The sequence below is a fragment of the Mustela nigripes genome, unplaced genomic scaffold (assembly GCF_022355385.1).
Source record: "Mustela nigripes isolate SB6536 unplaced genomic scaffold, MUSNIG.SB6536 HiC_scaffold_75, whole genome shotgun sequence".
In the NCBI taxonomy this organism is placed as follows: Eukaryota; Metazoa; Chordata; class Mammalia; order Carnivora; family Mustelidae; genus Mustela; species Mustela nigripes.
Genome location: NW_026739490.1, coordinates 615,642 through 640,817, shown reverse-complemented (window position 1 = coordinate 640,817; position 25,176 = coordinate 615,642). Strand labels below are relative to the sequence as shown.

The 25,176-nt window shown below is 38.2% G+C and overlaps 1 protein-coding gene across 1 annotated transcript in view; it reads right to left on the bottom strand.

Annotated features, from left to right (window-relative positions):
* The window catches only part of LOC132008178 (thioredoxin-related transmembrane protein 4-like), a 42,643-nt gene extending 18,341 nt beyond the window's left edge, over window positions 1-24,302 (bottom strand). The window contains exons 1-5 of the mRNA XM_059386599.1: window positions 23,901-24,302; window positions 11,822-11,937; window positions 4,610-4,655; window positions 2,877-3,005; window positions 388-433 (exon numbers count right to left, since the gene is read on the bottom strand). Coding sequence (XP_059242582.1) covers window positions 388-433; window positions 2,877-3,005; window positions 4,610-4,655; window positions 11,822-11,937; window positions 23,901-24,085 — 522 coding nt within the window. The 5' untranslated portion in view covers window positions 24,086-24,302. The remainder of the gene's footprint in view (window positions 1-387; window positions 434-2,876; window positions 3,006-4,609; window positions 4,656-11,821; window positions 11,938-23,900) is intronic.
* Window positions 24,303-25,176: the final 874 nt, after the last annotated feature.

Here is a 25,176-nt window from a genome sequence, read left to right as displayed (position 1 = left end):
CAAGCTATAGTTTGCAGATCCCTGATGCACAGAATCACTTTCAGGCTTAGATAATCTTTGACCTATAGGGAGATTCTAACAATGGGAAAATAAGATGAAGTTAAACCACATAAGCCCTTTCAACTTTAATAAAGGAACTCACCATGATCTAAGAAAATATGACTGATACAGTAGTTATGGGTCTTTGTTCCAATTTATGCCCTTCTACACAGGGACGCAATTCTACTGGAGACCCCACATGAGAGCAGTTGTGTGGCTTAAGAAGAAAAGTGACATTATACAAATATTTGTAAATGTTTACTTTCCTATTGTTTAGAAGCTACATTTTTACTCTTTAAAAACCTGTCTGCAAAGATAGTCACAAAAAATATATTTAAGATTACTCACCCATATCTTGCCAGAGATACTAAATAGACCAGCCATTCCAGACATCCTAAAAGAAAAATGAATAAATGAAGAAAAGGAGAACGACTGGTGATGTATATTATGAAAAAACAAGGGGGGCCTAGGTGGCTCAGTTGGTTGTGTCTGGAGCTCAGGTCTCAATCTCACAGCTATGAGCTCAAGCTCTGTGTTGGGCTCCATGCTGGGCGTGAAAACTATTTTAAAAACAAACAAACAAAAAAATAAAATAAAACAAAAAAAACCCCAAAACCAAAAAACCTCAGGTCACAGGGATCTGCCCCTCCACTTTTTGTAACATTATCCTCTCTCCTGGATTCACTTTCATTCACATAAAGCTTAGATTCATAGTCTTCATTTCAATTCTTCTGTTATAAATATTCAACCCCTCTGGCCCTTTCTCCCTCCATTGTATATACCTGACAAAAACTCCCAACCTTGGGTAGCTGCATGTCTCTGGGGAAAACCACATGACCAGCTGATCGCTCTCCCTTTCCAGTCACAAACTTCAGGGAGCACTCAATACTGTATTGTTTTAGGCTCTACCTGAGATGATAGCTCACGTCTTTTCCCTCTCTTCAGACCTTCCACACCCTCCCCGCCTTCCCATGCCTGCTCAGCTAACAAATACTCCTTGTACATCACTGCAAAATCAGAAGCCACCATGTGATCTCTCTTATCTTCCCACCACCAAATCTGAGCCTGGTGTACACCTGATCCGCCTCCTCCTGTTACGACAGAGAAAGGAGATCTGCCCTAACCACAGCCGAATTCCTCCACTTGTGCCATGGATCCCATCCCTTTGGTCTTGTTAATGACTTGGCTCTTTCTGCCATCCCTCTTCCTGCGTTAGCAATTTCTCCCTTTCTGTGGGATCATTTTCTTCTGCACGAAAACATGTTCTACCTTCTCTTTCTTTTAAAAAGTGCATTCTTGGACCTTACATGGCTCTCCAGCTTCACAAACTTCTCCAAAGAGTAGTCTGTGCTTACTGTTTCTTCTTCCTCACTATACCTTTAACAGGTACAGTGCAACAGCCTTCTGATTGTCTCACCTCATCCACTGGTGCCTTCTCCAGCCTCTCCTCCTAAGAGTCATCTTCTAATTGTATGCACTGATACATCCAAGTTCCAAACCAAGGCCGCAGACCTGTATGATCCTGCTCCTGCCTGCCTCTCGTTCTTAGTGTATACCGCTCCCCCTCCCTTTCTCTGTGCTCAATGTTACCCATCTTTCTGCTCTTCAGTACCATGAGCTCTTTCCCAGTGGGGGCCTATAGCCGTGATATCCCCATTGTTGGAAATACTCCTCCCTACCCTCTTTACCCAGCTAGGTCATTCTCTCCTTCAGTTCTCTCTTGTGCTCCAACTCTCATCCAATAGAGGCCCATGCCTCCTGCCTTACTAAAGATCTGTCTGTTTTTAACAGTAGTTACCCAGATTAAGATTCTTCATATCCCTAGTTTTTTTTTTTCCCCTTAATCTGCCTTAATTTAAGTTACCTAAAGAGAGCAGAGGGACCAACTCTGTCTTGTTGAATATCTAGCACCCAGAGCAGCATTTGGCATAAAACCAGTGCTCAAATATTTGTAAAATGAAACACCAGAGGTGAGGTGCTTTTTTTTTTAAGATTTTATCTATTTATCTGAAAGATAAAAAGAGCACAAGTAGGGTGAGGGGCAGAGGGTGGGGAGTCCGATACAGATTTTGATCCCAGAACCCCAGGATCATGACCTAAGCCAAGGCAGATGCTTAAATGACTGAGCCACCCAGGCACCCTAGTGAGCTGCTTTTAGAGTAAGCTCTACATTTCCTGGCTATTACACAAATGCTACTGGATGATTTATTCCTTAAATGTTGCATACGTTGATTCTATTTCAACAGGGATATTCCCTATTCTTATATATACTAATATAAACAACTACAATTATGACAATTCATTCTAAATTAAAATCAACTGTTAAAAAAGTTTGTATGGTTTGGCCTTATCTACCTCACCGATAATTACACAGTTTGACCTCACGGACAAAAGTTACCTTCATCTGTGTTCTACTAGGCAGCTAAAGACACCATAGGTTTTATTTTCCACATAAATAAAAGAGCAATTCCTTCATAAACTGTAATTCAAGAAAGAGTTAACTCTTCTATCTTATCAATAATTTAAACAGAAGAAAGAATAGCAAATGTTATTCAATATCATATTTTATAAAAAGAAAATAGTTAATATGGCTTAGTACAAAAGTTGGAGGAAAGGCTTTTGTAACCTACCTGAATCTGGATACCTAATTCCCAGCTAGTAACTACTAGCTGAAACATGTGGGTCATAAAACCATTGGCCAAACATGGTCATGTACAGTCTGGGTAATCAGAACTGAATATGAAGAAAAATTTAGACTTGCAAGGTCTATGGGCTGTTTAAGTTAATATCTCCCATTTTATAAATAATACTTTGTCATAAGAAAAATAACAAATTACGTCAAAGAAGCTGGGGATTTCCAGCCAGTCAGAGGCTCCACTGATTGCCATTTCTTCTCTAAGATATAATTTTGCAGGTCTTCATAGACTCCTGGGCCACGGTAACGGCGGAATATCCCATCCTTTGCACTATAAATTAGAAAAACAAATGGAGAATAAATCCATTAAAATAACAAGTGTTACAGATAATAAAAATTAAAACAAATACTAGTTTTACATGTGACCTTCACTTTGAATTTTCACTTGGCTCAACTGAAGAAAAAAAATATAGTTAGGCATAAATATTAATCTATTACAGATTAGAAATTCCAAAACTGCAGGCATTACGTATTTTACTTTTATCACTGCACAATTTAGGACCATAAGCAAAGTCCTTGGCAGCGTCTAATCTACCAAGTTACTTTTTATTATTTTTGCGATCAATTATTTCAATTTTTCTCTTACAGTGACAAAAGAGCAATTGTTATCAAGCTTTAAAAACTTGTATCCAGCTTTCCAAATTTATGTTATTCAAGCTCCCCACCGCCCCGCCTCAATTAACAAAACACCTTGTATTCTCACAGGTCCCTCAGTTTTTCTCTGACTTTCTCACCACAATCCAGCTTCCTGAGGGAAGGTCTGCACTGGCCATTTTCTCCCCATGTATTACTCATTCAGCATTCTTGTGATCGGTGGTTCTGCTTCTACAACTCCATAGAAACTGCTAGTACTGGGGGTCTCCAATGGCTCATCAATGCCATATCTATAAAGCACTTTTCTGTCATTTTTCTTGGTCTGTAATCGGCACTGTCCACTACTAAACATCTCTTCGTTTCTCCTTTCCATTGGCTTTTATGACATGAGCTCCCTTGGCTTCTTATTACCCCTACCACCCCTGCTCACTTCCTCACTACCCTGTCTTCCTTTGCAGATGTCCTAATGTTGGTCAATCCCAGGTTCTATCCTTGACCCATTTCTAGTCCTACTGTGCATGTTCTCCCTAGATACATTGCAGTGTTTGTCTACCTCAATGCTGAGGAATCCCCAATACATCTCTCCAGTCAAGATCTTTCTTCTGTACTTGAGATCCTGAAATCAAATTATTACTTAAACTTCTCCACTTGGAATTAACAGGCACTTCACTTTCTTCTCCATCCTGGCCTCTATCTTCCAAACTTCATCTTATTCTAATGGCTCCTCAATAGCTTTTATGAATTCTACATGGCCCATTGGTAGTCATTATAGGCTCTCCCTTCCTTATTGCTAAGTAGTCACATGCCCCAGTGATCCCACCTCCTAAGTATCTTCCCTTTTCTCTTCCCCCATCACTACCTGAGCCTCACTAGCCTTATCACCCAAGATGATCCAACTGCATCCTATGGGCCAAAACCAGTTACAGTCCTCAGAAGGTATCTCATTTTCTCCCAGCTTTCTCCATGACAGCTCCTGTATCTGGAAAGGGCTTCTCCACTGTCTGCTTAACTCAATTCCTGCCTTTTGTGTTATCAGAGAAATCTTCTTTGACACTCCCCACCCCTCCGACTCACTGTCTGACATTATGTAGATTTCCCCTGTTGTACTCCAGGTACCCTTCTCTTATACCAGCTATCATTCACTGCACACCAGTGCACACTCTCTTCAAATGTTCAACTGAATAAGCAATGGTTATGGAAAACAACTTAGAATTCCTGATACTGTTTTCGAACTTCTTCTAATGTTCTTAAGTTTCTAATCAGAAAATTATTTAAACTTACTGAAAAAATGCTGGGAGAGTAGTGACAAAGAAGCGGCCACTCAAACCTACAAGAGGCATAAAAAAAAAAAAAAAAAAGTTTCAAGTCAAATTCAGACTACCCCAAGCACCTGATTTATGTTGTAAGAACAAGCAGCCTTGAGCTTGTTTTCATGGCCATATTAAAATTGTTCCATTTATTTAATCATATTTACCTCTTTTCTTTTTACTTAAAGAAACTGTATTTTTATCCATTTTTATTTACCTACCACTTTCTGGTTACTGACATATAATTTGCTTATTTTTTATGCATTGCACTAAAGTTTTCTGGCTTGTGCATTGCTTAGAATAGTATGGCGGCTGAAAGGACAGGTTGTAGAGTCATGCAATCTGGGTTAAATACTAAATTCTCCAGTTACTAGCTTTGTGACCATAAATACATTACTTAACCTTTCTGTAAAATGGGTATATGAAAGCCTGCCTGAATCATTCTGAAGCGAGATTAGATCAGTTACAGGTTTAAAAAGAATGAAGAGTATGAAATAATAAGATCATGTATAATCTTTTCACACTTAGAAAATTTGTTAATTTCTGTCAAGGAAGTCTATCCATGTTAAAAAGATTTTTTTCAACTTGTCTCAGCAAACCTTTACTGAACAATAACCACATATCAAGGGCTATGCTAGGTACATGTGAAGATAAGGATAAATAAAACCCTTAGTCATTCATCAAGCAACTTTACTAAGCAACTTCTTTGTTCCAGGGACTGTGACAATGGCTCAAGACATACAAAGCAAAAATACAATTTTTGTTTTTACAGAAGTTAAAACGTGCAATCTTTGTTTTTACAGAAGTTATAGTCTAGTGGCAGAGGGGGAGAATTTAGTCAAATGATCATGACCAGAAACAGAGATGGATGATATCAGGGAAAGGGGCATATGCAACAAAAACCTGCATGACACCAGGAGTGAAGAACAGATCTCTGCTCTTTACTATTAACTAAACAATATTGATGTGGGCACCAAGAGTGAGTCATTCTAGTTCTGGCAAAAAGAAGGAAAGCTAAAGGATCCTCCTGGCCCACATGAAAACATGCAGAGATAACATTTTCACATTTCTCATCATTTCTGCCTTTCCCACTTAAGAACAATCTAGACAAAATCAAGCCCTAGTTAAATAAAGTGGCTCAAATTTTACATCTCTGCGATGACTTGCTGTTTGCAATATTGAAGGTGTATTTTTAATAACAAAGAATGTTTGCTTATACTCATTTTATAAAGTAAATCTATACTCAGCAAAATAATTTATTGATTGATGATGATGAGTCTTCCCAAAGAAGCATTCTCTATTTTTTCCTCATATCCAAGCAATTAACTTTAAACACCTGTATGGCACCTAAAAGCAAACACAGTATTCTGAAGGCAGTAATAGCCAATACTACAAAAAGAAACATAAACTTCACATTTATGATTGTACATTTTTCTAAAGGTTGTACTGGCAGGAACAGAAACAAAAGTGATCCGAGAAGTCAGCTGAGGATTGGAATAAGCATCTCTGTCTACAGGTCATTCTCACCTCTAACAGGCTTGGAATTCCGCTCTACCAAGGAACAAAGGCATCTTTTGGTATAGTTCCAAATCTAAATTGCCAAGAGAAGGAGTACTGGTAATCTTAAAGGCTTGAAAATTATTATATGTTTTGCTAATTACAGATAGTTTCATATCCCACTTTTTTCCTAGCTACAGATTTTTATGACTGCCCTAAATCTTAAAGGACACTCACAGTGTTAGGGAATTATGCTTTATTTACAATGGACTTCTAAAATGGAAGGCACAGGGGCGCCTGGATGGTGTAGTCATTTAAGCATCTGACTCCTGGTTTTGGTTCAGGTTGTGATCTCAAGGTTATGAGACTGAGCCCCACATCAGGCTATGCATTCAGTGTGGAGTCTGCTGGAGTTTCTCCATCTCCTTCTACCCCTCTCCCTGCTCAAGCTCTGTAAATAAATAAATAAATAAAATCTTAAAAAAATTAAAAATCCTTCATATGTTCTTGGTCAGTAAATTTAAACTATCAGTTTTCTCATTAATGGGCATCATAATTTCTATCTCACTATTTTTTAGTATTAAATGATTTTACATTTATAAAGCACATAGGACACAGTATTTGACATAGAATAGGTACTAAATACAGCGTAGCGAATATGTTCTTTAAGGCTCTGGCTCAAAGTTGGAATAAAGTGGGATGTAATAAAGTAATTTAGTGTCAAGTGTTTTGGAAATCATACATTATTTTGGAGAACATACTTTTACAAATAAATGTGCCCATGAAAAGATAAATACCGAGGAAATAAGAAAGAAAACACAGTGATATATATATATATATATAGTCTCTGAGAGTCTACTTTTCTGGTTCAGACTAAAAGGATGCTCATTGCCAAAACTATTAGAATAAAGGGTATGAGAACTTTATGGCTCTTGATATGAATTGCTGTGCTTTTTTCCATGACTACTGTACCAATTTATAAGACCATCAATTAAGGTTCATTTAAAATAAAGATTATTAATAAATTATAATTCTCAAAACTTATTTATGTTTATTTCTTCTAATGAAAACCTATGCAAAATACTAATAATAAGATCACAGCATCTAATGCAGATATGAATTCAATTTGAATGATACTGGAATAATACACTGTCACTAAGGATATCTTCAAGATAATCAACAACAAAACCAAGAATAACCAAAGTAGCCCTTAGACTATGACACACTACTAAGTCCTTTGAAGATCTGACACCCTAGGAAATTCACCTCAAATAAATGTCATTTCTGAGAGGCTAACAAAGGTTAGAAAGCTTTGGGTTTCATGTCACTGCTCCAAAAAATGTGTTCTAACCTTTAATACTGATGCTGCTATCAAAGGAGCCTCTCATTACCTGAAAAGTTAAAACATTACCAACTTGGAACAAAGAAGCACCATCTGAGGTTGTGGGCTTTAAGGTCAAGGTCTAAAAAAAGGCAAGCATGGATCTCAGCAAAGGATTACAACAGAGGGCAGCAGCTCATGTCAAGGTTGGCATAATGATTCACTGCAAGAAACCTCACCAAGTGTAGAAGAAACAAGTACATACTTAAACTTCAACTGAAAGAGATGAAGTTTGACCACAAGGTCTCCCAACATTTCTGCGTATCTTTTTTACTTTAAGGGAAACCTCTACTTTAAAATGAGGACTGCAACATAAAAAGGGCATTAATCCAAAATGCAGGGCAAAATTTAATTTAAATTAAATTTAATTTAATCTAGCTTATCTTAAACATGTAAAGCAAAAGAAAGAAAAGAATTAAAAGATAAGAGAAAGAAAAATGTACCAGGGAACTATATTTTGATATGTAAAAACACAACAGAAATGATTTAAGTTCAATACTTTAAAAATGGGGATAGCTGCTAGCTTTTGTTCTACCGTTATTAGCTGTGTTGCTTTGGGCATGTTACATAACCCCTCTGAGCCTCAGTTTTCTGAGTAATATAAACAGTCCTTCCTAGCATTGTTATGAAACTAAAATGTATGTAAGTCCCTAACACAACTACAGGCTGAAGTAAATGCTTAATTAAATATAAGTTATTATCACCAAAAAAGTAGCAGAAGGAAAGCAGTGAAAAAAAGTAGAACTAGCCTTACCTTTTGAGACTGAAATAAAGTTGTCAGTTTTATACAAAAGGCTAATTTTTACAATTATAAAATTAAAATATGAACACTAACTGAAACACAGTAAACTAAGTTGGATTTTGCAACTAATTAGTGATTTAAACACAATGTTTATTCCTGGCTATGGTAGGAATCTGTAAACCAGGTAAACCCTCTTGTCCAGTGAACTAGCCATCACCCATGTGTGCTCTAGGAGCAGCTGCTGTTTTCCTGTCCTTGACAGCTAAGCTCATCTGCATGGAACAGAAGGTTCAAATACATGCTCATTACATTTAATTTCTCAAAAAACACACAACTGATATTTCACCTGGTCGATGCAATAAGCAGGCAACACCATGTAATCTAACTTAAGGACTTTCCTTTCCTTGACGTCTACATCTCAGCTGTAAAATACAAAGTGTAATCCCTAATCTTTATAATTCTGAAAATTTATTTTCTGTTCAAAATACCTAAAAAAAATCCCTTGTGAGATATGCCAATGGAAGAGTTATAAGCATAACTAAAGACTATGCAGAAACACTTCAAAAACTCTTGCTTTCACTTCTTTTTAAAGTTTACTTGCAGGGAAAAGACATGAAATTATGCCTTACTAGCACTCATTGGCAAGGCAGTCCTACTGAAAGAATATAGTAATGGAGATCTGTAACAAAATAGAAATTGGTATACAGAAATATCCAGGAAAGTGCGCAATTTGAGGAAAAGTAGTATCATTTCAGTTATTCCCCACTGCTCATTCAGGATGCTAGATTTTGTAAAAGTGAAGTAAATACCCAAAGAGCTTTCAAGAATAGGGACAAGCTGCCCCAAAGACTTGCCAGTGAGTTAATACATGTAAGAGGCCCTCTCTTCATTTGGCTTCCAGGACCCAGACCCCTCCACCTCCTTCCTACCTCACCAGCTTCTCCTCTTCTGCTGCTGGAACTACATCTCTTCTTCAAAATGTTAGAGTGCCCCGGTTTTCAATCCTCAAAACAACTCTCAATTCCTTCCTCCCCTCCTTTCGAATACCATCTACAAGGATGATCTTCAAATGTACATCACTAGCTCTAGGGTTAAGTAACATGCCCAAAGTAACTAGCTAGTAACTAGTAACTAGTAACTAGTAACATGCCCTAAATAAATAGCTAATAACGGTAGTACAAAAGCTAGCAGCTATCCCCACTTTTTAAGTATTAAACTTAAATCATTTCAATTGTGTTTTTGCATATCAGAATATAGTTCCCTGGTACATTTTTCTTTCTCTTATCTTTCAATTCTTTTCTTTTCTGGACTTTTTTTCTTCACTATTCCTAAAAAATACTGGACCAAAGATTTTTTCCTCCTTCTTTGATAAAAGTTTCAAATATATATAGTTTACATTTGCATAAATAGCATGAATTAATGATAAATTCATTTTTAAAATATTTCATTATAATAAATTCCTCTCTACATGATCAAAAAAAGCACTCAATCCAGTAACAATGGAAAAAATAGCCGTAAATCTACATTTCAGATGGAAAGCCTGTATTCAGTTAGCCTTTAGATCTATGAATCCATCACAAAACTAATTGTTTAATTCTTTTCATTCAAATCATGCTGTGAGTTCACTGCAGGTATACCAAATGACTGAAACATGAATAGGCCAGCTGCATTTCTAAGAAACTCATCATAAAATGTGCTTGGTGCTTACTAATTACCAAGGCTTACACCTGATTTTGTTGGACTTAACTACTAAAAGACAAAAACGACTTTACAGCAAAAATATAATTGCAATGACTTGACATCCAAATAGAATAACTCATTCTAACAGCTCAAACCACAAACTAATAAGTATAATTGTCTATCTCTAAACAGCAGATGGGCAGAAGTGGCTTTGATTCAAATGATTAGAAAGGCAGAGGCTTGAGGACTAATGGCTTTAACAGAAATCTCTCTCCAAGGGTTTGTCAACACATCCAATTTAACAGACACCATCCATTTTATTGTCCAAGTAATTGGTAATGCATTACTTTGTGTGTTTTTGCACTCACGGTTATTACAGAAAAGTAATAGCTGCACCTCCATGCCTTCTTTTTCCCTTGTATAGGGATACACGAGATAGAAATTGAATGTAGACAAGAAAAAAATAACTAATGAAGTTTCAAAAAATCCAAGTTGAAATTTGAATCATAAAAGCCCAACTTCTCTTCTCATTTTGTATGTAATACACAGTTATTTTTGCAAAGATTTTATTTGTCAGAGAAAGAGAGCATGCACAAGCAGGGAGAGCAGCAAGCAGACGGAGAAGCAGGCTCCCCACTGAGCAAAGAGTCTGATACAGCACTCAATCCCAGGACCCTGGGATCATGACCTGAGCGGAAGGCAGACACTTAACTGACCACCCAGGTATCCCCACACAGTTATTTTTAAATTACAAATAGAAATTGCATCTTTTCTGAATTTAAAAATTTTTATTTCCCTCTTCCTTTTGAAAAATTGTATCATTAAGAGCTAATAAATGTAGATGGAACAACAGAATTAGAAATTCACCATTCTGGAATCCATTATGAAATATTTGATTCAGATAAGATCATCATGGATTTAAATCTCCAAAGTATCACCCCAAAGGTTATTCCCTAATCACAAATAGGGTATTTCCTTTATAATAGAGAAGTTTATTCTCATCACCTTAACCAAGTGCTCAAACTCAACAGCATTAATGGTGATAATGTGTGTTCAGAGAGAATACAATTTAAGCCACAGGATCACCTATAAAGTACTCTTGCCATTAATTTTTAACCCAAATCATGCTTTTGACCAAAATTCAAGCTTGAACAAAATAGAATAAATTAAATGTTACCATAAAGAAACACATAGGCAAATTCCTGGTCTGTTCTCTTCAGAGTGTCAATGTCATAATGCCATGAAAAAAAAGAGGGGGCCTCTCTTCTAGATTGAGGGAAACTGAAAAGATGTAACTGGGGCACCTGGGTGGCTTAGTCCTTAAGTGTCTATTTTCAGCTCAGGTCATGATCCCAGGGTCCTGGGATCAAGCCCTGTGCTGGGCTCCCCACTCAGTGAGGAGCCTGCTTCTCCCTCTCCCACTCTCCCTGCTTGTGTTCCCTCTCTCACTGTGTCTCTCTGTGTCAAATAAATAAAATTTTTAAAGATTAATTAATTAATTAATTGAAAAGATGTAACTACTTAATTTAGTTGGTGAACCTTGGTTAGATCCCGGTTCAAAAAACTATTAAAAAAATGGGAAATATGGAGAAAGATTTTAATACGTTGAAGTATTGATGGTAAAGTATCATGGGGTCTATAATTAATTTTCAAATGATTCAGTAAATTAATAATAACAATATAAATATATATCATATATATGTACATATGTATATACACACACACACATATATATGTAAACATAAACATACATAGACAGACCCAGACTCTAGCTGGTCAGTTCATGGGTACTCAGTATCCTAGTTTTTCAACTCTCCTATACACTTGAAAAAAACTCAATTAAAAAGTAACAAACTTTTGCATTTAATGTTCAACATGTACAGTACCTGGTTCTTGAGTGACATCTACTTTTCCTACACTGATCTGAAGTATTTCACCGTTCTTTGCAAATGTCTCCCATTCTGAATCAGTCTGCTGGCAGGATGGACACCAAGGAGCATAACTGTAAAAGAAAAATTGTTAGTCAATACAAACATGAAAAAAATCTATAAAGCAAAGTAGAGAAATAGAGCATTTAAATTTAAAAAATAAATTCTTAACTAAAGGGAAAAACAAAAGCAAGCTTTTCTGAAGTTGCTTAATACAGAAAAAAACAGAAGAATACTCCCCCCACAACAGAACATACGAATATCAGTTCCCTGGTGATTTAACAACCAAAGTTTAAGATTTTTATGAATTATTGTAATATATAAAATATTTTACTTCAATGTTATTCTTTTTAATTTTTAATTTTTTTAATAAACATATAATGTATTTTTATCCCCAGGGGTACAGGTCTGTGAATCACCAGGTTTACACATTTCACAGCACTCATCATAGCACACACCCTCCCCAATGTCCATATCCCCACCACCCTCTCCCGTCCCCCGTCCCCCAAGCAACCCTCAGTCTGTTTTTTGAGATTGAGTCTTTTATGGTTTGTCTCCCTCCCAATCCCATCTTCTTCCATTTTTTCTTTTCCTACCCCCCAAGCCCCTCACATTGCATCTCCACTTCCCCATATCAGGGAGGTCATATGATAGTCGTCTTTCTCCAATTGACTTATTTCGCTAAGCATAATACCCTCTAGTTCCATCCACGTCATCACAAATGGCAAGATTTCATTTCTTTTGATGACTGCATAGTATTCCATTGTATATATATACCACATCTTCTTGATACATTCATCTGTTGATGGACATCTAGGTTCTTTCCATAGTTTGGCTATTGTGGACATTGCTGCTATAAACATTCGGGTGCACGTTTGTATCTTTAGGATATATACCCAGTAGTGCAATCACTGGGTCATATGGTAGCTCTATTTTCAGTTTTTTGAGGAACCTCCACACTGTTTTCCAGAGTAGTTGCACCAGCATGCATTCCCACCAACAGTGTAGGAGGGTTCCCCTCTCTCCACATCCTCGCCAGCATCTGTCATTTCTTGACTTGTTAATTTTAGCCATTCTGACTGGTGTGAGGTGGTATCTCATTGTGGTTTTGATTTGTATTTCCCTGATGCCGAGTGATGTGGAGCATTTTTTCATGTGTCTGTTGGCCATCTGGATGTCTTCTTTGCAGCAATGTCTGTTCATGTCCTCTGCCCTTCAATGTTATTCTTACAATGGACTCAAATTTTACTACTTTCCAGATAGCTTTTGATGGAAGATGAAACCTCTTTGAGTATGCCACTAAAGGAGGCCAATTTTCACAAGGATGTCTTCAAACTAGCCAAACCAGTTTCAGATTCATCGAAGTGAGATCTGATGGGTAGAGACCAGAAGATGTATTGCTAATGGGTCCCCCAAAATGCAAGTCATTTCCAAAGATATGTGGCAGTTCTGAACCATTCAGAGAAAGTAGAAGCTACAGGCTAAGCCTGCTCCACAGACTCTTTCTTAAATAGAAGGGTTAGAAATAAACACTTGGCTGGGGCACCTGGATGGCTCAGTTGGTTAAGTGTCTGCCTTGGGCTGGGGTCATGATCCCAGGGTCCTGAGAAAAGCCCTACATCAGTCTCCTGGCTCAGTGAGCCTACTTCTCCCTGTTTGTGTGTTCTCTCTTTCTCTCTCTTTCTCTCTCTCTCTGGCAGATAAATACATAAAATCTTTAAAAATAAATAAATAAGTGCTTGGGCCTTCAACCAGAACTCTACTGTTTTAGATTATTTTTTCATTCAATAAACATGATCTAAGGACCATGTTAAAAACTGAGGTAACCCCTGTGAACAAGACAGATGTGGTGCCTCCTTCCTCTTTGTGGAGTCATCCAGAGATGAAAAGAGGTAAGCACAGGGATAATGACAATCAAAGAGGCAGATGCCATGACTGAGAATGCGGAACAGATGCTATGGAACACTCAGAAGCTGGGTGAACTCAGAAGAGCCCACAGAGAAAGAAGCATCTGTGCTAAGATCTAAAGTAAGAGTAATAGCCAGAGAGGGGTCAAGGAATGTTCTAACCCAAGCAGAGAGAACAGGAAGTGTGAAGACAGAGTATTGACAGGACAGGATGAAAACATCATTCACAGCCTTTAAAAATGTTGTATAAGGAATCAGGACTTTATTCCAAGCTCCATGACTGACGCCCTAAAAAATGTTAAGACTCATGATCAGATTTACATTTTTGGAAAAGTCATCTGGCAGCTCTGTGGATAATGGATCAGGGACGGATAAGACGGAAGCAAACTGGAAGGCTGTGCTTCCTCCTGGTAATATGCTAATGGCCTCACTTTGCCTCCCATGATGCTAGAAAACGTCATAAATGGGCCATAAAGCTCTAATGTGTTCCAGGATGTCATATGCAGATGTTAAAATAGGAATCGAGAGAAAACTGCTGTTTAGAAAAGATAGTGGATCGCACAGTGTGTCTTAAAAAAGAGTCCTAACCTCCCATATTCACGCATATGATCTTATTCTGAATGAGGGTATTTACACATATAATTAAAGTAAATATCTTGATGTGAGCTATTCCTGGATTTAGAGTAGGTTCTTATAAAAGAAAGAAGAGCAAAGTGTGACACAGAAACACAGGAGGAAGGCCATGTAGAGATGCAGTCTGAGATGGGTGGTTTGTAGCTACAGGCCAAGGAATGCCAAGGACTGCTGGCAGCCACAGAAGCTAAGAGAGGCATGGAACAGACAGAAGCTCTCCCAGAGCCTCCAGAGGAAGCCAACCTTGCTAACATGGTGATTTTGGAATTTTGGTCTCCAGAATTGTGAGAGGATAAATTTCCACTGTTTAAAGCTACTAAGTTAGTGGTAATTTGCAGTAGTCCAAGGAAACTTCCACAGAAAGGAAAGTATCATTTGAAATTAGAAGGAAATGGGATCAAATATGCCTCATGGAGACTTAAAAAGCTGGTAGAGCTACGCTTAATATAAAATATTGTGAACAAACAATAACATATACTAGAAATCCATGTCAAAATACTAACATAGGACACAATTAAAAGGAAAATTAACATTTACAGAACGTGACAAAAATACATGAATACAAATGGAGAGACATTCCGTTTTGCTTAATAATACCCAGAAGAATAAAAGCAGTAAATAAAATTAATTAATCAATGCTCACAAAATAGAACAGGATACTCCAGGAAAAAATATCCCCAAACATTTTGAATAATATTTCGGGATGCCATCAACTAGATATGGAATTTTAAAGATCTGCTTAAATCTGTTTAGATTATATTTTTTTTAAATCCTCAACTCAAGTCAAAATGCTGAGGGAATAAATGCAACAGGTTCTTTTAAAAGACTTGATATCACTGAATAATTTATGTACAATTGGTGAATTTTATAGTACATAAATTATGCCACCCAGGGATAGAGGGCAAGAGACATGGATGAACCAATATTGGCAATATGTTGATAGAACTACTGAATCTGATGATGGATGATGGGGGTTCATTGCACTACTCTTATTTTTGTTTATGTATGAGATTTTCCTAATAAATCGTTTTTATTGTTTTACTGAGGTATAACTAAGGTATAACTGATTTATAACATTATGTAAGTTTTAGGTACAACATAATGATCAAATATATTTCTTAACCCACTGAGCCACCCAGGCGCCCCTGATCAAATATATTTCTTAAAGATTTGATTAAATGGAAATATCCAACAAGTTCTGGATGGGCAGCCTCAACATTGTGAAAATTTTGATTTCCCCCCAACTTATTTTCCATTTTTTTCCATTCCTGAATTATTTTTACAAAATGTGGCATCTATCATTTCCATATTAAGAGAAGGAAGGGGTGGGGGGAAAAGAGGCAGGAAACAATGTCTGCCAAAAGAATAAAACAAACACACACAGGGAAAAAATGCCTTAGGAAAGGAAATAAAGGGGGAAAAAGCATTAAATGATCAAATTCTACAAGATTTAGGCTCAAAGGTGCTATCAGGTCATCATTCACGAACCCTTTTCACCTTGACCTGAACAGAAGCGTGGATGGAAGTGCTATGCAACACTCAAGGCAATGATGCATACGAACCAACTTTCCTGAAAAACAACAACAAACCCATCTCTGAAATGGGGCAATACTTTCCTCCTTCGCATTATGAAAGGGAAAAGGGGGGTGTTAAAAGTCAACATGATGGGAGGTTGCATTTATTTCAAGACAAGTATTGAGATTGGGCACAGCCCAGGAGAGAAAGGTCTACCCAAAGCAAGGCATGCATTTTCCTCTCCAGCCAGGCTCCAGAAGCTGCCAGTCTTTAGCACAATTGCTCATCCTAAGGACTGTTCATCCATCTCTAGAAGGGTCTAGTATAGCCAATTCCAATATAATTCTAAAAAGTCATTAATCTTCTCATTACAGCTCACTGTGTAATCCCTGAAACCCCAGAAATATGGACCAGAGAACATGGACCAGGAACCATCTGCTGACATCTTTGACCACGGCTGATTTTAAACATTTCCAGGGCAAAGTATATAGCTGGTACATAAATATTTGCTGAATAAATAAATGAACAAACTTCAAAGAAAATAACTACCTTTGAGAAAAGTCATTTTTTACATATTTAAAAATTATCTGTAAGGCAGATGATACCGGGGCAAGCAGTTGGTAAACTTTAGGGATAAAGAGAACATTTTATTATTTAGTACTTCAATGGGCATTTCAGTGTATTAAATAAGAGTTCTGCCAAAGGACTCAACAAGACCAACCACAAGTATCCATGTGACTTTGGTCAGGTTAGTAATCACTCCATGCCTCAGCTTCCTCAACTGCAAAATGGGACAGTAACAGCAACTACCTTAGAAGGTTACTGGGAGATTAGAGGACTTATATAAAGCAGGCACATATTAAGAACAATCACTAATACCAATAACATTTGTAATATGCTGCTTGGTTTCCAAGATACTTTGATGATGCATTAGAGCTCATCTGAACCTTACAACGTCACTGTCAAACAGACAAGGCGAGTATAAAGGACCTTGCTTAAGGTCACCTAAGACCACACAGAACAAGAACCCAGATGGAGGTAGTTATGTGATAAAACCTCCAAGGAAAATAAGATCCAATATTGACAGAGAGAGAAAGAGAGGGGTGAGGGAGGGAAAGGGAGAAAGAGAGAGAGAACCAGACAGAAGGAAGAAATTACCAAAAATAAGGAAGAAATCTTGCAGTACAATTAAATGAACTCTAGATTATTTTTGTTTTGTTTCCCTAGGCCTGTGCCTTTCCATTTAACTCAGGGATATATTTACTTCATCAGTAATTATTAAATCATGCAAATTTCATCTTTTATTTTTTAAAATCCCAGTCCCTAATCTCTAGACAGGCTATTATAAAAATTGGGATTTGGGTGACATTTTTATAACCCAAGATATAAAAATGCCATTGAGGTCACTTTAGATATTCCAATTTTTATGTAGCCGCTACCCACTGGAGACTATGAATGTCATTATTTCTGAGATTTAATCAGAGCTATTTGTGTTGGAGTGCACCAACATCATTCACTGACTTAGTGTGTTCTTTTGGTGGTAGAAATCAGTCTGCTCTGAGTCTCTGGTGTGGGAATTGGTCCACTGTTGTTTCAGCTTTTTAAATGATTAGTATTCTTTTGGACCTAAAGAACTGTGTTTTAGACAGTAATTCAGAACCTACTAAAAGAAAATATCTCAGGGGCCAAAGCAATACAAACAAAGGAAACTCGTGACTTTCATGTACTCATGCACACTCTATCTCTCTCTGTGTATTTATGTAGATATAAATGTAATTTTTATGTATGTATCCATGACAAAAATCAGCAGAAAGGACTGCATATGGTCTTCATTTATATTATTTAAAACTAGTTCATAACGTCAGTCTTCTAGGAACTATAAAGGAGTTGACCTGCCATAACTTTGTCTTTTACATTCAAATTCATCCTTTTTTCATTTAAGAGCCTCTAAGAGGAATTAGAACCTTTATAATCATGAAAACTATACAATAGTATCTTTTCTATTTAAACTTTTCTTAGGCGGCAGTGGTATATAGTAAGCTTCATAAAGACATTTGAAATACATTCCAGATAGCTAACAGTGTTACATTACATCAACTTGGATATCAGTCCAATGTTTTTAACCACTTCTGGGAAACAGAATTCAAAATCATGTTTTTTCATCCATGTTCACATTTATGTATATATTACACTGAGCTTCTGCTATATGCAAGGTGGTTGAAAGCCTTTGATTACTTTGGTTGCATAAACCAACTGAATTTGGTGTGAGATTCTATTAAGTGTACAAGAAAGGAGTTACTTAAAAACACATCTTAGAAATAACACTTTACTAAAAATACATTTTTTATTCCCCAGTAATGGGCAATTTTTCTTCTTCTGTCGTGGTTCAAATTTCACACACTCTCTTTAGGAGAGAGTACACATTCTCTTTTCTTATCCTTGCAGAACAGAGATGGACAATGACTGATACGGTAGGTTTTTCACTTAGAACTGACTTTGACCAAAGTGCTCAAAACAATCTGTGACAATGAAGATGAAAGAAGTACACCAGGTTCATCTTTCTCTGACTTAATACATGAAACTAAATCAAAATGTCAACTGATGATCTACATCAAGTGTTACTCCTTTCTCTAGAAAATATGGACAAGCTTAATGATCCAAGAGTTGGAAGGCTTATGTTTGATGCTATTTCTTTACAAGATCATTTCTAGGACATTTTGTCATCACATATAGAGGAAAAATAAAACTTGATAATTCTACAAAAACCATGATACCTGCTAGAGGAATTAGAATTCACTACCTTCTCTAGAATGAAGACTCCATGAAGACAGTGACTGATGCCTCATACTTAGCTAGAGTAATACTTGGCAGATCCTGGGCCACAGTAAATATGTATTACACTAACGAACAAAAGGTAGATGATAACGACTATCCTTAGTTCCTATGAAAATATAGATAGATGTTTCCTTCAGTGATGTGCTTGAGGAAGCTCTTTATTAAAGGAACAACTAGTCTATTATTCATTCATTCACTTAGTCCAAGTATTTATTGAACACTTAGTACTTGTTATGAAGGCTCTGGAGATCAATAGAAAGAAGAAAGACTTTCGTCCTCTACTGAAAAGCTGATTGTCTAGAAGAGGAATTAGACAAAAACCTAGTGTGGAAGCATATAAATTAATTTATAATTATAAGTTGTGATAAGGGCCATGCTAGATACAAAGAAGATAAACTGAGAATTCTCCCAGGTGGTTGGTGTGCACAGAAGACGGGTACCTGTTTGAGTGGTGAAGAGTGTCAAGAATGAGAATATAGCAATGATGCTCTTTATTTAGAGATTCTACAGAGGAAAAAATTATGGGTGGGCCTCTGAATCCCACAGGGAAAAGGCTATCTTTCAGGTGGCTCATGGTGACGGCTAGCTGACAGACTAAGCATGAATCACCCAGGCTCCCTCACTACCCAGCTACTCTAGGCTTGCATCAAGAACTGCAAAGCTCAGGCCTGCATTCTAGTTCTGGCCTTGCCAACCACTTACTACTGGCCTTGGCCAAAGCTTTAACCTTTTTGAGTTTTAATCTCCTCTAGTAAATGAGAATGAGAATAAGAATTCTGCACCTGACTGCTGGGATGATCAAATAAGAGATCATTGATGAGGGCCGCCTGGGTGGCTCAGTGGGTTAAAGCTTTTGCCTTTAGCTCAGATCACAATTCCAGGGTCCTGGGACTGAGCCCCACATTGGGCTCTCTGCTCAGCAGGGAACCTGCTTCCCTTCCTCTCTCTCTGCCTGCCTCTCTGTCTACCTGTGATCTCAGTCTGTCAAATAAATGAATAAAATCTTAAAAGAGAGAGAGAGAGCGAGGACTGATGAGCAAGAGGACATGTAATGTGAGCAATGCAACAGTTTACTGTGACTGAGATGATGAGGATCATGGAGGTGATGTGGATAACTCTTTGTGGAAACAATCTGAAATCAAATACTTATATATTCACTTATGAGATTTTTTTTTTTTTGCATGTTTTTAAATACACATAACAGTAGCCAGGGCAGTGGTTTTCAATCAGAGACATTTGGAAATATGCATAGGGGATGGAGATTGCTAATTTTTTTTGGTGAATCCTAGAACGTAATGGGCAGGGGCAGCAATGGGCAGGCCACCCCCATACATCAAACAACTGTTGAACCCAAGATGCCAATAGGGCCCTGATGAGAACCACTGCTGAATGCTTGACAGAGAAAAAGCATTCAGTAAATATATGCTAAATAAATGAATGCTGTATCTGCTACTTATTTCCTTCAGAGCACAGAAGACTGACAGTCCCTTGAAATCAAAGAATGTAGCTTATTTTCATCTTCCCAGATCCCTAACTCTAAACCTGAAACATAACAAGCATTTAATGACTATCTCTTAAACATTCAATCAGCACATCAAGATAATCTACTAAACCGCAAAATATGATAATTATTTGACAGGGACAAGCTAAGGCGATGATGTTGAAGACGTTCTCTTCAGAAATAAGGGTTTTTGAGGGAAATTACTAAAACCTAGAGGTCCTAGGGAAATAAATGAGACTTCCCTCCATCACTTTGACTGCTTCCAAGTTTAAACATGATTGTCCAAAGAAAAAAGTAAAAAAAGGAGTGTTTTATAAAGAGCCATACACTTTACAGAGGTAACCCCTGTACTTTGACTCTGGATATCAGATTAATCAGCTCAAAATAAAGCTGCTTGGATAGCTTCTTTTTTCCCTTGGGGTGGGGGGCACCACCAGAAAAGTATATAGAATGTATACTATTGTTTGTCAAAAGAACACAAGTAGTATTCTCAAGGACTGATACAATGGGAACCAAAAAAGTTTAAAATATTACAAAGTAACTGAGTGAAGGATAATATGAAACAATGGAAATAAAGAAAACATCAGAAGATATTTTACAGATTATATAACCTTTTCTAACCCTGAGAAAGGGCAAACTTTTCATCAGAGGTTAAGATGAGAAAAGCACAGCAAGGCAATTTTAGAGACACAGCAGAAATAGGGATAAAATTATAAAACAATGTATAAAAGCAAACAAGACGAGAAACACATGAATATACAATAAGCAGTAAAGAAAATGTAAATAGTAATGGAATAATTTTTCAGGTTTTAAAAACAAAGATTTCATAACTGAAATGGTGAGTTACTACAAATATATTTTTACCTGATATTTCTCCTTAACAGAGCAGTGCTTTTTTAAAACTGAAAATTTAGGGGCACCAGGGTGCCTCAGTTGGCTGAACGACTGACTCTCGGTTTGGACTTAGGTCATGATCTCAGGTCCCCACTCTGAGAGTTTGTTCGAATATTCTCTCCCTCTGCCCCTGACCCCCCATGCACACACTCTCTCCCTCTCTATCGCTAAAATAAATCTTTTTTAAAAACTGAAAATTCAATTGCAAGTTACCAAAAAAACTGTTTTAAAGATGAAGAAGATACAAATTAGGTTTTACAAAAGAAGCAGAAAATGCTGCTAGGTTCTTAAAAATAAGTTAAATTATCAATCCCAATATAACTAGGAATTGTATTATAGGAGCTTTGTATGAAATGGGATATAAAAGAAAAAATTCCCAGAAGTTGCATAAGCAAATGAACAAATAAAGAACTGTCATTCAAAGTAATGTCAAAATTTTAATACTACCAGAAAGCCTCCTAACTTGCTTCTGTAGGAAAGTTAAATGCATCAGCTGTGGACCCCTAACAATCTCTGTTTATTATGATCAGTTCACTTGAAAGAGGGATTGACATGGTAGCTAACATTAACACATTTGGCTTTTTTCTGTTATATACATCAGGGGAAAAAAAATCTGACAAATTATTGGCTATTAGAGTGAATTCTTAGAAATATAGGCCTATCATGGTAGAGAATATAATGAATTTTATGTTTTTTAGGTGTTGGATTTTTGTCAAAGGGAGGAGACGGAGTAGTACAAATTACAAACAGATAAGAGCCACAGTATTTCTTCAGGACTTAGGTTCTGGTAGATAGAGAAATTTGGATATAATGGTTTAAGTATTTTTTTTTTCCTTTACAGTGTCCTTTCATATTGAACTATTCTGAAGTGTACTTGATGAAAAGGGAACTTCCACTAAAACGATCTCAAGGGCAGCTTACTTCCGGTTTACAAGTTTCATCTTGTATCACAGCCCACACGTATTCTATGCAATGGACGCATGGCAAGTTTACAGCAGTTTGTTACCATGTCTGGGCCTGTACATTTATGAAGAATACAATTTGAATACAGTCAACATGGCCAATTTGAATACAGTCAACATGGCCAAACACAGGAAGTGTTGGTTGTTGCTATTTATGAGCGTATGTGGCTTACACTCTCCTTTAGTGTGCTTAGTTCTTTTACTTAAAGAAAAAAAAATCATAGCTATTCCAAAAAGGAGCTATAAAGGAGTTGAGGCCTTCAGCTTTGACCTTCATCATGCACATACACGAAGTCAGATTTATTCAGAAAATTGACATCTAGAAAGCTCCATTGTGTAAGCACCTACAAAGAACTTCCTGTAGTACTAGCTGACAAGATGCAGCCGAAAATTCTTACAATTATTACAAACATGACAGTGTTGAATAAAGCTCCACTTACTTAGAAGTTTCCCCCTTAAATGGAAAATGACCTCATCTTTATCCAAAGTGGTTAAATAGCTTAATAAGTCTTTCAAGTCTACAGATCTCTTTAATCATTTCATTTTTTCATTATGATATCAAAGGCATTTTACACAGAGGCTTAAAATATCCCCTTCTTTGTGACCAAAAGGTATATGCATGTTTGAAGGGGTCATGGTATTGTGTTTTCTGAACAATGTAATCTGCTAAGGGAGTTGCAACTTTTGGTCCTGATCTCACAGTGAGGTTTTCACTCCACAGGCATCTGTTTGCAATCTAAATTGAAAGAATCAAGATTTGGCCTTGGACAAATAAAGGAAAGATCCAATTCTGTGTGTCTGTGTCCTCAAGGTAAGATAAATCAGCAAACAGTAGCGATCAAGTATGTATATTACCTGAAACTACAATCTATAGAGATTAAATTCTCAGTGATCATTTCTCCAGAGGTTCTTCATTTTTGCCCGGCAAGCCCACCATGATGGTCTCTGAAGCCTGTTCAGACATCTGCCCATTGTCTACCTCAACGCTTTTTCCCCAAATGATCAATTTCTTCCTAGAAGTTAATTTTAAGCTACATGCCTGTTCCTAACTCAAAACTGTATTTTTCCCGTCTCCTTCAAGCAAAGGCACTGCATACAATTACCTTCTATTGTTCAAAAAGGGCAACCTAGGAAGATCCTTTTATTACACTAGCACAATTAAGATATCTACCCAGGAATCTCTACGTCTGAAAATGATAACCATTATCAACATTTATTTGAAATCTTGTTCTAAAATCTTCAAAAACACTCCCATCTTCCTGTTTTATTTTCCACACTGACATCCCGGGGTCTTCAAAATGAAAACCAAACTACTTCGCACACACCGGTCTGCCCTCCGCCGTGCTGGAATTATTCATTCAATAAATACCTTGCCTAGCCCGTGCTACCTATTTATACTATATGTAAATGTCATTGAATGGCAGCCCCTTTCTCTATGTACACGCCTGTATCAAAAGGACGCGAGTTTTTCACAGGTTTTGCCCACTTACCCCCCCCTCCCCGTGGTAAGCTTGCCCACCCCATCCCTCAAACTCTTTCCCCTCCAAAGCTGGTGGCTAAAAGGGCGGGGTGGGGTGAAGAGGGAGGCGATGCTCGGCACCCGCAGCTGTCACCGCGAAGGGCCTGGCGCGCATGCGCAGCGTGAGGAGCCCGGCCCCGGCGCCGCAGGTCGCCCGGCGAGCAGCGGTCGAGCCCAGCGGGCAGTGCAGGATCCACAGACACCCTCACGGCTCTGGGAGAGCGGCGCCCACGAGGGCAGTGTGGCGTGCGGGGCGGGCGGGCACACTCACAATTTCAGCATCCACTCGCCCTCCATCACCAGCGTCCAGTTGGAGGCGGTCATGGGCCGCACCCAGCTCCGCTCCTCCGGTAGCGCGGCCTGCTCGGGGCCGCCCTCCGCCGCCGCCGCCGCCGCCGCCGCGACTCGGGCCACCAGGAGCGCCGTCAGCAGCGGACCCCAGCGCCCGCCCGCCATGTTGGGGCGCGGAGGGACGCTCCTCGGCAGGGGGCGTGGAGAAACGAAGCGGCGGGCCCGGGGCCTCGCTAGCCCGCCAGCCCCGGCCTTTCCAGGTAGTCGGAGGTGGTGCCGGGCCGCCCCGCCTCCGCCCGGCCGCACCGACAGTCCCCGCTTCGGAGGCGGGCCGCCAGCGCCGCCTCTTATCCGCCCGGGCCCGCCGAGGCCACGCCCCCTCCCGCCTCGCCTTGCCGTTGCCCGGGGTGTCGGTTGCGTGGGCAACGGCCGCTCTTTCTTTCTGACGCCCTTCCCCCCTCCTCCCCCCGAAAATAAACAGATGACCCAATGTTGCTTAAGTTGGAACGGGCACCGCGTGTGCCCAGGCTCCAGTACGGGGGTTGGCGTGCGTGGGGGATTTCTAAAGAGAAACACGGCCGCTAATTTAAAAATTCATCCCCTATTCCATGGTAGTGGAAGTAATAATGGGTTGCAAAGTAAAGCTATGTGTAATGAGAAAACAGAAAGATGCTTGGCCATCTCTTGCGACAAGGAAGAGGAAAATTTAAATACTCTCTGCCCCTGAATATAATAAGTGTCACTGCCTAATTAGAGATAATAGTGAAACAAGACTCTGTAATATTTGTAAATAATTTTAATTTTATAAAAACTTGTAAGATGTGAGTGCTAACATAAAACGAGTCAGGGAATAAAAGAATATTGGCAGTTACAATTAAATGGCTCTCTCCCTTCTCTTGGCTTACAGTTCCCTAGATCTAAAATGAGAGAAGCGTAAATGATTTCCATATCTCTCTCCAGATACGCGTTAGATGTATCTGTACCTTGAGAACAGCACATCCTGAGTTTGTATGGCTGAAATACAATTAGAAGTGTGCTTTATAAAAATTTGTGAGCTGTGCAAAGCATAAAACTAGATAATATGGTAAACACATGATGAAAAAGTGTGATTTCTGTCCTGGGCTTAAAACAAAGACCGTTATAAAACTAACAGTATTGCTGTTTACATGAGATTAATCTCTAATCCTGTAGGAGACAAAGATTAATTTTGCCTCCAGAGGAGATCTTACTTGAGTTAGGTATTAATTAGCAGTAGC